Raw genomic sequence first — 12,881 nt, forward strand, 5'->3', positions numbered from 1 at the left:
ATAACTTCATGACCCTACCCCAAATCTAATGACATAACCTTAAAAATCAGTAAATGTCTATTTTTGCATCAACAAAATCTTAAATTCATTGCATTTTCAGCTCTTATCAAAACAAAAATAAGTAAATGTCCTCAATTTTAATTTTCAAAATTGTTTAAAAAAAAAGTTTATATACAGTGCCTTCTGAAAGTATTCAGACCCCTTAACTTTTTCTACATTCATTTTGTAATGTTACAGCCTTATTCTAAAATTGATTTCCCTCAATCTACACACAATACCCCATAATGACCAAGCAAAAATAGGTAGACATTTTTGCAAATGTATTAAAAATAAAAAACTGAAGTCACATTTACATAAGTATTCAGACCCTATACTCAGTACTTTGTTGAAGCACTTTTGTCAGTGATTACAGCATCGAGTCTTCTTGGATATGACGCTAAAAGCTTGGCACACCTGTATTTGGGGAGTTTCTCCCATTCCTCTCTGCAGACTCCTCCGTTGTCTTGGCTTTGTGCTTAGTGTCATGGTCCTGTTGGAAGGTGAAGTCTGAGGTCCTGAGCGCTCTGGAGCAGGTTTTCATTAAGGATCTCTGTACTTTGCTCCGTTCATCTTTGCCTCAATCCTGACTAGTCTCCCAGTCCCTGCCGCTGAAAAACATCCTCACAGCATGATGCTGCCACCACCATGCTTCACTTTAGGGATGGTGCCAGGTTTCCTCCAGACGTGACGCTTGGCATTCAGGTCAGAGTTCAATCTTGGTTTCATCAGACCAGATAATCTTGTTTCTCATGGTCTGAGAGTCTTTAGGTGCCTCTTGGCCAACTCCAAGCAGGCTGTCATGTGCCTTTTACTGAGGAGTGGCTTCCATCTGGCCACTCTACCATAAAGGCCTGATTGGTGGAGTACTGCAGAGATGGTTGTCCTTCTGGAAGGTTCTCCCATCTGCACAGAGGAACTCTAGAGCACTGTCAGAGTGACCATCGGGTTCTTGGCCACCTCCCTGACCAAGGCTCTTCTTCCCCGATTGCTCAGTTTGACCGGGTGGCCAGCTCTAGGAAGTCTTGGTGGTTCCAAACTCTGTGTTCTTGGGGAACTTCAATGCCACAGACATTTTTTGGTACCCTTCCCCAGATCTGTGCTGCGACACAATCCTGTCACGGAGCTCTACGGACAATTCCTTCCACCTCATGGCTTGGTTTTTGCTCTGACATGCACTGTCAACTGTGGGACTGTCCACTGAATTATTTTATAGATTTTTTATTGCCGACCCCACTGCAGTTCCCCCGCAGTTGCAACCCAACTTTGAATAGCACCGCCATAATGCATGAAATGGTTCATTCAAATTATTTGGACATTTCTATTTATTGCAACCATGTTTAGTTTTTTTACTTCAATTTTAGAATTGGTGGGCTCCTGAGAATGTAATAATGAACACTGTTCTGACCTTTTATCTAGCAACACGCATGCCCCACCCATCTGAGAATATCTACAGTATTTCCTGTGTTTTTTTATTAGATTTGTATTTAATTATTTAACCTCTATTTAAGTCAGTTAAGAACAAATTCTTATTTACAATAACAGCCTACCCTGGCCAAACCCTAACGACGCTGGGCCAATTGTGCGCCACCCTATTGGACTTCCAATTACAGCCAGTTGTGATACAGCCTGGAATCGAACCAGGGTCTGTAGTGATGCCTCTAGCACTGAGATGCAGTGTCTTAGACCGCTGCTCCAGTCGGGATCAGCTTGTCACTTAAATCTCACTATGTTGATTACTTTCATTGTACTCTGCGACCCTTTCTCACTGTTGCTTCGGGGGTTTTAACCCACCGTCTTGACACATCACAAGAAAAACACTATTTTGGCGGGTGTAGATTTTTTGTGCAATTAAAAAAGTCATTTTAATACAGTAATGTGCTGAAATGAAAGCAATTTCCCAAAAAGGAACACTGGGATTATAGTGATATTATGTCTGATCTCGCAAACAATTTTCAGTATTTATAGATAGATGTAATCTAGAGAGGAGTGTTTTGATTTTAAATCGCGTGGGTATCCTTCTCTTTACACACTTTTAGAATTATGGTAACAGAACATGACAACTGTAATGGATCATTAATGAGGCAAATAAAATTGTATTTATTATTATTTTTAAATACCTGATAGTGTGTTATAAGAAAAGTGACATATTACAACAAATTGAATGCCTGAACTACCACCAAAAAGCCTGAACTCCATTATTTGTCCATGCCAGTACAGTGTTTATGTGCTATAATTCAGTCAATATATGATGGATTTAAACAATTCTAAAAGTTCAGTGTATCTTCATCCATTGTCCAGTGGTTGTATTCATCAGCATTGTATTTAAACTATTTAACAACTTTGATCCCCATTGCTACTTTATCTGGGCTCCATACAGAGAGAAACCTTCCTCAACCATCAGCAAGGTCATCCATTCACTTGGGCTGGGTCAAGAAGAGGAAGAGGACCTGTGACCAACTTAAGAAAGTAAACATTGTAAAACCATAAGTTATTTTTAACTGACAGATTTTCCGTTGAATTCTTAGCCATAAGATTAGAAATGACCAACATGTGAAGCTCAATATTGAAATATATTCTGTAGGTCACGAGGAAATGTCTTTCAGCAACCTATTTTGGTTCCCCCGAAAGAGGGGAAGTAAGTTGGAGAGGAAATCATGACTGATGTACTGTACTTGAGGGGAGCCAAAATTACTTTTTGGGAGGCCATCTCAGGTAATGGTTATTGATCAATCATGTTGAGAGAGACGGGAGGCCAGCGTATTACCCACAGTCTCTCTACATTTTGCTATCAGGGACAAGCGAGGAGACACAGTTACACATGAGTTGGTACATCTGCCCATGCATTTTCAGGTCAAACAGACAAACTGTACTGCCAACATTGTTTACAGTTCAGGACTTTGGTATCAGAAAAGCAAAAACATAGTGAAGCAATAGCCATGTTCAATAGCAACCACTAGTAAGTCATTCAAAACTGTGCTCATTTCCAATTAATCAAATCTCATCAGAATTGTCACCCAATTCCACCAATCAGGAATCAAAGCAAACACAAGAGGGACAAAACAAGTCTCCATCTCCACCAAAACATCAGCCTGTTCTCTCGGTCTCACAATACCGATATTAGACAATTATATGTGGCAATAGACGTAACACGTCCCCAAGTGTTCCATCACTACCATTGCTGCTGTAACACCGCCCGTCTCATGACAACCCCAACACTGCTGCCGCAACACCGCCCGTCTCATTAGAACACCAACACTGCAACACCGTCCGTCTCATTACAACCCAACACCGCCCGTCTCATTAGAACCCTAACACTGCTGCTGTAACACAGTTAGAACCCTGACACTGCAACACCGCCCATCTCATTACAACCCAACACCGCCCGTCACATGACAAACCCAACACTGCTTCCGCAACACCGCCCATCTCATTAGAACCCCAACACTGCAACACCGCCCATCTCATGACAACCCAACACCGCTGCAGTAACACCGCCCGTCTCATTACAACCCCAACACCGCTGCTGTAACACCGCCCGTCTAATTACACAACCAACACTGCTGCAGTAACACTGCCCGTCTCATTAGAACCCCAACAATGCTGCTGTAACACCGCCCGTCTCATTAGAACCCCAACACTGCAACACCGCCCATCTCAATACAACCCAACACTGCTGCAGTAACACCGCCCGTCTCATGACAACCCCAACACTGCTGCAGTAACACCGCCCGTCTCATGACAACCCCAACACTGCTGCAGTAGCACCGCCCGTCTCATGACAACCCCAACACTGCTGCAGTAACACCGCCCGTCTCATTAGAACCCCAACACTGCAACACCGCCCATCTCATTACAACCCAACACCTCCCGTCTCAATAGACCCCCAACACTGCTGCTGTAACACCTCCCGTCTCATTAGAACCCCAACACTGCAACACCGCCTGTCTCATGACAATCCCAACACTGCTGCCACAACAACTCCCGTCTCATTAGAACCCTAACACTGCTGCTGTAACACCGCCCGTCTCATTAGAACCCCAACCCTGCAACACCGCCCATCTCATTACAACCCAACACCGCCCGTCTCATTAGAACCCTAACACTGCTGCTGTAACACAGTTAGAACCCTAACACTGCAACACCGCCCATCTCATTATAACCCAACACCGCCCGTCTCATGACAAACCCAACACTGCTGCCGCAACACCGCCACGTCTCATTAGAACCCCAACACTAAAACACCGCCCATCTCATGACAACCCAACACCGCTGCAGTAACACCGCCGTCTCATGACAACCCCAACACTGCTGCAGTAACACCGCCCGTCTCATGACAACCCCAACACTGCTGCAGTAACACCGCCCGTCTCATGACAACCCCAACACTGCTGTAGTAACACCGCCCGTCTCATGACAACCCCAACACTGCAACACCGCCCATCTCATTACAACCCAACACCTCCCGTCTCAATAGAACCCCAACACTGCTGCTGTAACACCGCCCGTCTCATTAGAACCCCAACACTGCAACACCGCCTGTCTCATGACAATCCCAACACTGCTGCCACAACACCGCCCATCTCATTAGAACCCCAACACTGCAACACCGCCCATCTCATTACAACCCAACACTGCTGCAGTAACACCGCCCGTCTCATGACAACCCAACACCGCTGCTGTAACACCGCCCGTCTCATTACCGCCCGTCTCATTAGAACCCCAACACTGCTGCAGTAACACCGCCTGTCTCATTAGAACCCAACACTGCTGCAGTAACACCGCCCGTCTCATGACAACCCCAACACTGCTGTAGTAACATCGCCCGTCTCATTAGAACCCCAACACTTCTGCAGCAACACCGCCCATCTCATGACAACCCCAACACTGCTGCAGTAACACCGCCCGTCTCATGACAACCCAACACCGCTGCTGTAACACCGCCCGTCTCATTACCGCCCGTCTCATTAGAACCCCAACACTGCTGCAGTAACACCGCCTGTCTCATTAGAACCCCAACACTGCTGCAGTAACACCGCCCGTCTCATGACAACCCCAACACTGCTGCAGTAACATCGCCCGTCTCATTAGAACCCCAACACTTCTGCAGCAACACCGCCCATCTCATGACAACCCCAACACTGCTGCAGTAACACCGCCCGTCTCATTAGAACCCCAACACTGCAACACCGCACGTCTCATGACAACCCCAACACTGCTGCCACAACAACGCCCATGTCATTAGAACCCCAACACCGCCCATCTCATTACAACCCAACACTGCTGCAGTAACACCGCCCGTCTCAAGACAATCCCAACAGTGCTGCTGTAACACCGCCCGTCTCATTAGAACCCCAACACTGCAACACTGCACGTCTCATGACAACCCCAACACTGCTGCCACAACAACGCCCGTCTCATTAGAACCCCAACACTGCTGCAGTAACACCGCCCGTCTCATGACAACCCCAACACTGCTGCAGTAACACCGCCCGTCTCATGACAACCGCAACACTGCTGCAGTAACACCGCCCATCTCATGACAACCGCAACACTGCTGCAGTAACACCGCCCGTCTCATTAGAACCCCAACACTGCAACACCGCCTGTCTCAATACAACCCAACACTGCTGCAGTAACACCGCCCGTCTCATGACAACCCAACACCGCTGCTGTAACACCGCCCCTCTCATTACAACCCCAACACTGCTGCAGTAACACCGCCCGTCTCATTAGAACCCCAACACTGCTGCAGTAACACCGTCCGTCTCATGACAACCCCAACACTGCTGCAGTAACATCGCCCAACACTGCTGCTGTAACACCGCCCGTCTCATGACAACCCCAACACTGCTGCAGTAACACCGCCCGTCTCATTACAACCCCAACACTGCAACACCGCCCGTCTCATTACAACCCAACACTGCTGCAGTAACATCGCCCGTCTCATTAGAACCCCAACACTGGTGCAGTAACACCGCCCGTCTCATTACAACCCCAACACTGCTGCAGTAACACCGCCCGTCTCATTATAACCCCAACACTGCTGCAGTAACACCGCCCGTCTCATGACAACCCCAACACTGCTGCACCGCCCATCTCATTACAACCCAACACTGCTGCAGTAACACTGCCCGTCTCATTAGAACCCCAACACTGCTGCAGTAACACCGCCCGTCTCATTACAACCCCAACACTGCAACACCGCCCATCTCATTACAACCCAACACTGCTGCAGTAACACTGCCCGTCTCGTTAGAACCCCAACACTGCTGCAGTAACACTGCCCGTCTCATTAGAACCCCAACACTGCTGCAGTAACACCGCCCGTCTCATTAGAACCCCAACACTGCTGCAGTAACACCGCCCGTCTCATGACAACCCCAACACTGCTGCAGTAACACCGCCCGTCTCATTAGAACCCCAACACTGCTGCAGTAACACCGCCCGTCTCATTACAACCCCAACACTGCAACACCGCCCATCTCATTACAACCCAACACTGCTGCAGTAACACTGCCCGTCTCGTTAGAACCCCAACACTGCTGCAGTAACACTGCCCGTCTCATTAGAACCCCAACACTGCTGCAGTAACACCGCCCGTCTCATTACAACCCCAACACTGCTGCAGTAACACTGCCCGTCTCATTACAACCCCAACACTGCTGCAGCAACACCGCCCGTCTCATTACAACCCCAACACTGCTGCAGCAACACCGCCCGTCTCATTACAACCCCAACACTGCTGCAGTAACACCGCCCGTCTCATTACAACCCCAACACTGCTGCAGTAACACCGCCCGTCTCATTAGAACCCCAACACTGCTGCAGTAACACCGCCCGTCTCATTAGAACCGCAACAGTGCTGCAGTAACATCGCCCGTCTCATTAGAACCCCAACACTGCTGCAGTAACATCGCCCGTCTCATTAGAACCCCAACACTGCTGCTGTAACACCGCCAGTCTCATGACAACCCAAACACTGCTGCAGTAACACCGCCCGTCTCATTAGAACCCCAACACTGCTGCAGTAACACCGCCCGTCTCATTACAACCCCAACACTGCAACACCGCCCATCTCATTACAACCCAACACTGCTGCAGTAACACTGCCCGTCTCATTAGAACCCCAACACTGCTGCAGTAACACTGCCCGTCTCATTAGAACCCCAACACTGCTGCAGTAACACCGCCCGTCTCATTAGAACCCCAACACTGCTGCAGTAACACCGCCCGTCTCATTACAACCCCAACACTGCTGCAGTAACACCGCCCGTCTCATGACAACCCCAACACTGCTGCAGTAACACCGCCCGTCTCATTAGAACCCCAACACTGCTGCAGTAACACCGCCCGTCTCATTACAACCCCAACACTGCTGCAGTAACGCCACCCGTCTCATTAGAACCCCAACACCGCCCGTCTCATTAGAACCCCAACACCGCCCGTCTCATTAGAACCCCAACACCGCCCGTCTCATTAGAACCCCAACACTGCTATTGTAACACCACCCGTCTCATTAGAACCCCAACACTGCTGCTGTAACACTGGTTGAAACCCACAAATGAGTCCCCCCCCAAAAGCAGGAGTCCATAGTCTCGCAGCATAACACTCACAAATATGCAGTGTCTAAACAATAGGCCTGTGAATATACCAGTATCGCAATATTTTTTCAAAGGCAAAAAAGAAAACATGAAGCACACCAAACTAGTTGGTCCTTTAAAAACCTGTTGTATGTAAAATATTGTGTGACATAGTTTGGAAAACAAAGAAATGTGATTGGATGACACCATAATTACGTTTGTTTCCAAGTACCACGATACTGGTATCGTCATAGCAGTCTTAAAACAATGGCTAACCCCATTTTGTGAAATTGAGTGCTGCTACTGTGAACAGGCCAACAGATGTGTGGATGCTGGGAGAAAAACTCCCAAGAAAAAGGATGAAGAGTCAGAGAGCAGATGATTGGTCCTCCTGACTCTGCAGGCTCTCTACGCCTGGATAGAAGTGGCTATAAACAGTTTCACTGCAGTTTGGGGTGCCAATCAGGTTGAGCAGTTGTCACAGGTCAGTTCACCGTCCGTGGCAACAGGACTGGGGGTGTGGTGATGGATGATGGTAGGTGTTGCATGTCAGAACATTAAGCCTACTTCCTTTACGGTTACAAAAACAGCTTTCGAGGAGTCTGCAATCACAGACAGCCTGTGATATATTATTCATGGCTGCTGCAGTGCAACCATTTCCCGTCTCCCATAGGGAGACAGGCATACAGTACAGACGGGTAGACAAACGTAATGACAGGGCAAAACCTCAATCCTTTTCACCCTCTTCTCCAAGGTGGGGTCTTATTCTGGGGCGGAGGGAGAGACTAGGTCTAGGTCTAGGTGTCAGTAGGAAAGTGACCCCTCCCCCCTGTCCTTAGCAGGGCTGTCAGTAGCACAGCTAGCCATATCCATTTCCACAGGCAAGGCCACTGAGACCCAGCACCTGACACCAGGCCAGCTCAGGGGCCCGGATGCCTAAGCTCAGGTCTGATGTAAAGTTACCTAATAAAAGCTGCCCGTCTCGGAAACAGTACGCCCATAAGCAGACGCAGCGCAGGCCCCCCTTCATCCATAGGAGAAGGTAAACATGTTATTTCTGGCCCAGCCACCGTGTTAGGGGAGGAGCCCGGGCTATACAACCCCAGACCAGGCCAACGGGCACCTGTGGATAAGTTCATCATGGAGCTCTGCCAACGCCTCGGAAGTAACTGCCCCCACGGAGCACCCAGGAAACTAGCCCCAAAAGACACAGCGCCCAGGAAACTAGCCCCAAATGCAACTGTTTTGCATTGTAAGGACATGTGTCCCAATTAGCAGCCATGCCTTTAGCACCGGATAGTCAGCAGGAATGTTGCCTAAACACAGCCTATTTTAATGAGAAAGCCCTGGTGTTCTGCTGCTGATCCTAACTGCACTATAGGAATCATCAGTTTTGCGAGCCAAGCAGCATGCAACAAAGACATATCCTCATGACCCTAAAGCTGTCACAACCGAGAGAGGAGAGACAGGGCTTTCCACATGGTTTGCCTCCAACCGAAAACACAGAGCTAGCTGAACGAAGCCAACTGAACACTGGTGTTGAGGGCATAAGAATGGAGCAGCATTCAGAACTATGCCTAAATGTACCTTTTCTCTCCTCTCCCTCGAGGGTTGAATTATTTGTGTGGACTGAACAGAGCCTGTGTTTCTGACTCCGTAGCTAGGAGACTCAGGAACACTTTTAAGTGATTTAATTATCTTTCAAAGATCGTCTAAGCACAGAAACAGAGGTCAAGGCTGCCCTCCATCTCCTTGCCCTTTCTCTTTCAGCCAGGGGCTTCTTAGACTGTTGCTACAGAGCACCAAAGTATGGAACACAGCTTAGCCAATCAGAAGGAAGAGCAACTGATCTCTGACCAATCATAAGAGGACTCCATCTTCCTTCCAGATGAACTGTGTCCATCGCCTATCGGGACAGTGTATAATATATAGCAGGTTACACTACAGGCAACTAACACCTCTTTCACTGACATCTCAAATAGAGCATAAAACATTCATGTTATACAAGTTACATAAGGACTTGTTAGCACTAGTTGTGTTAGTAAGAGAGGAACTCAGTCAGTTGTACTTCCTGTTCAACTAATGCTCTGCAACATGCAATCAGTGGTGTAGTCATCTGCTCCCTCCCACTCCTGCACCACCCTTTCTTCCCATCAGCCGTCTCACTACACCCCCCAAATCCTCCTCCAAATCAAACCCCTCCAGTCCAGCTCTACTCACTGCTGAGGATGATCTGAGCGCGACTGATATTCTGCTGCAGTTGGAAGCGGCTCACTCAGGGAGCAGGCATGTCTGTGGACGCCTGGAGGGCCTTCCTCCGTCTCTACAGTGCCAGCACCAAACAGCAGCAGTAGTCTCTCCCTCTCACAGAGGAGCAGAAGAGGGCTGAAAGAGAGATCTGAGGCAGCAGGGTGTGGAGCACCAAACAGGACAGCACCCACCCTGGACTGGGACACAAATCTAAAAACAGCAGGCCCTGGTCCCTCTCTCTCTCTGATCACGCTGCTCTCAATGTCTGGTCTCTCCCTCTCTGGTCTCCTTCCCTGATAAGTACAGTGTTGTAGTCTCTGGTAGGCACAGTGCTGGGGTTTCACTCTCTGGGCCGTGCAGGGCAGCTGTTCTGTCAGTGTTAGTAGTAGTAGTAGCAGGCTGGCTAGCTGGAGAACCTCTCAGCAGCGTGGGTTATTATGGCAGCATGGTGCCAAAGAGCATGAGCTCATCAACAAAAAGTGAGGCAGGCAGTAGGGACTCACGTCACACCAACCTCCATCTCGACTGGCCCAGTGACGCAATGGGGTTGACATGGTGGCATGAGTTAAGAAATCAACACAGCAGACACCCTGAGACACAGTGGAGGGTGTCAGTGTCCAACCCCCTTACTCTCTCTGTCTGCACTCGTTTAAAAAGGCAGGGCCTTTAGCTGCAAAAACAAACTTCTTTTGGCTCAGGGATGCAGCTCGTTTCTATGACGGGCAACGGTAGGCCACACAGAACCCCAGCTCCCGCGTTGTTCTCACACTGAGGAAGTCATGGTAACAGACACACTCGCCCTGTATTCTGCTCTGTCAACAGGCAGTATTTATACCCCCAAAAAGGTGCCCATCAATAAATCTACCGCTGGTCCCTCACCATGCTGCCAGGCTGGGCTGTGTTGCTAGGGGTGTAGTGGGCAGAACGGGGGCTGCACAGGGCGATGGGTGGAGGTTTAGGGGGCCAGGGGACCCCTCCAAAGAGAGGGACCCCACTGTGTAGAGTCATACAGTGTTTAGCTGTTTGTCCCGGGGCTCAGATGGCCGTCTGTCAACATGAAGACCGAAACAGAAGCTGTGGAGTTTGTTACAGGACCACGTCTGAAAACCACTTTCCCTCTGCCTTTCAACTTGGTGCTTTGTAGCCTTACATGGCCCTTTCTCGCGCACTGCCTCATTTCTCTTATGTCTCTTTTTCCTCTCTCTCCATAGCAATCTGTCAACAGCCAGATGAAAAGAAGGGGATTACAGCCAGACCAGAACACTGACCGGCGGCGCCCAGCGGCCTGACCGGCGGCGCCCAGCGGCCTAACCGGCGGCGCCCAGCGGCCTGACCGGCGGCGCCCAGCGGCCTGACCGGACCATCAGTCCAGTCCTTTTTTACCCATTTTAGGAGAGCAGAGAGGGGGAGGTAGACTGAGGACATCTGTCTGTATGGGTCTCTATGGGTTACAGAACATGACCGACACACAGAGGGAGCTCAGGTAAAAGCCCAGAACTAACGTCCCTACTGCCCAACACATTCAGCACCACACTACACCTCTTTGACTTGGGAATCAATGAGGTTGGACCTAGACATGGGGAGAACACAGTTGCTTTGATGTGACCTGAGGGGGGTCACAGACAGGCTCCACCAGACTGATGTGTATTACCAGAAACCCTCGACCTTCCAAACATCACATGACCTCACCAGACCACAAACACTGCCTCGTCTCTGACGGTACCCAATCACTCCTTTGTCTTGGCGTGCGCACACACACACACCTTCTCGGCAAAGAGGACAAGAAACACACTCCCAGTGCTGTTCTATTGCTGTTCTGACAATGGTTCAAATTACAGCACCTGGGACTCCACGCTAAACACAGAAAAGGTGCAGTTTGGTTTGGACCGGCTGGTTTCTGGGTAAACCAAATTTCACATTTCCATACAGACAGTCAGATAGCTCATCGTTAGAATATGTACTCATCTGTCTGTCTGCGGGATACAACACCTCATCACAGGGCCTAAACAGAGCAAACATGAACTCTGAACCCATGACGTCCCTGATCTCCAGGAGTCCGCTCTGTCCTGTGGCTCAGTCACTCATTTAGTGTTTTATCTGACTGGGAAGGAAGGTGACAACAGCCATTTATTTTAGAAAAGCCCACATGCCACACAATCTCAGGCAATAGCAGCACGGTAAGCAGAGACAGCTCTGGTGTCAGTGTCAGCCTAGCTCCGACTGCCTGCCATGTGATTCCCAACCACACATTTCACTCTGCTAAAATTAGACCAGATACTATAGAGACCCTAGAAACTCTAGGGATATAGGGAGAGAGGAGGGCTTTCTGGAAGTACAGTAGGAGACACGCATGTGCACATATAAAGCACACACACACACACACACACACACACACACACACACACACTCATTCAAGAGAAAGAGCTACACACTTACACCAAAGGCAGTAAAATCCTGCACTGCCAGCAAAAGACAGAATCATCCCCCTGCGTTTTTCTTCTCCTCCTCCCAAGCAGCAGCATCTGTTTTCCAGTGGAGGAACAACGGCGAGAGAGAGGCAGGATCAATCACAGTGCAGAGAATGCAACAGAACAGACTGGATCTACATTCAGCACAGGCCACAGGCAGAAGAGGCCTCAGTCAATCATGTCAACACTGGATTTAGCTAGCGGTGAAATAACAAGTATTATAAAAAGATAGACTAGCGTGACTCCATTCCTCTCTTGTCCGGTGATGAACCCCAGTCCTGGGAGTGAATGATGTTGAGCCTCGTGTCATGGAAGGCTTATCTTGTCGAAAAGGGACACCTAATAGAACAGGAGTACCATCGCATTGGATGATAAGAATAACACTGGAGTGCCTCTGTGCACAGTTCTACGTACAACCAACAGGAGGCAGAGAAGAGCAGAAAATCACATCCATATCTTAACTACAGTTCTCAAAGTGCCTCTCAAACAAAGTTGCTCACGAACAGGGTTGCTGTAACTCAGCTGTAGCCTGTAACCGAACCTG

General features: G+C 49.0%; 1 protein-coding gene across 5 annotated transcripts in view; it reads right to left on the minus strand.

The window, feature by feature from the left end:
* The window catches only part of LOC115174734 (protein enabled homolog), a 146,661-nt gene that overhangs the window by 50,578 nt on the left and 83,202 nt on the right, over positions 1-12,881 (minus strand). The window contains exon 1 of one of the 5 annotated variants that reach the window (XM_029733552.1): positions 12,306-12,600. The exons of the other annotated variants lie outside the window; for them this stretch is intronic. Coding sequence (XP_029589412.1) covers positions 12,306-12,351 — 46 coding nt within the window. The 5' untranslated portion in view covers positions 12,352-12,600. Of the gene's footprint in view, positions 1-12,305; positions 12,601-12,881 lie in introns of those variants that run through there. 5 annotated transcript variants of the gene reach the window in all.

This window comes from Salmo trutta, chromosome 35, assembly GCF_901001165.1.
Source record: "Salmo trutta chromosome 35, fSalTru1.1, whole genome shotgun sequence".
Taxonomy (NCBI): Eukaryota; Metazoa; Chordata; class Actinopteri; order Salmoniformes; family Salmonidae; genus Salmo; species Salmo trutta.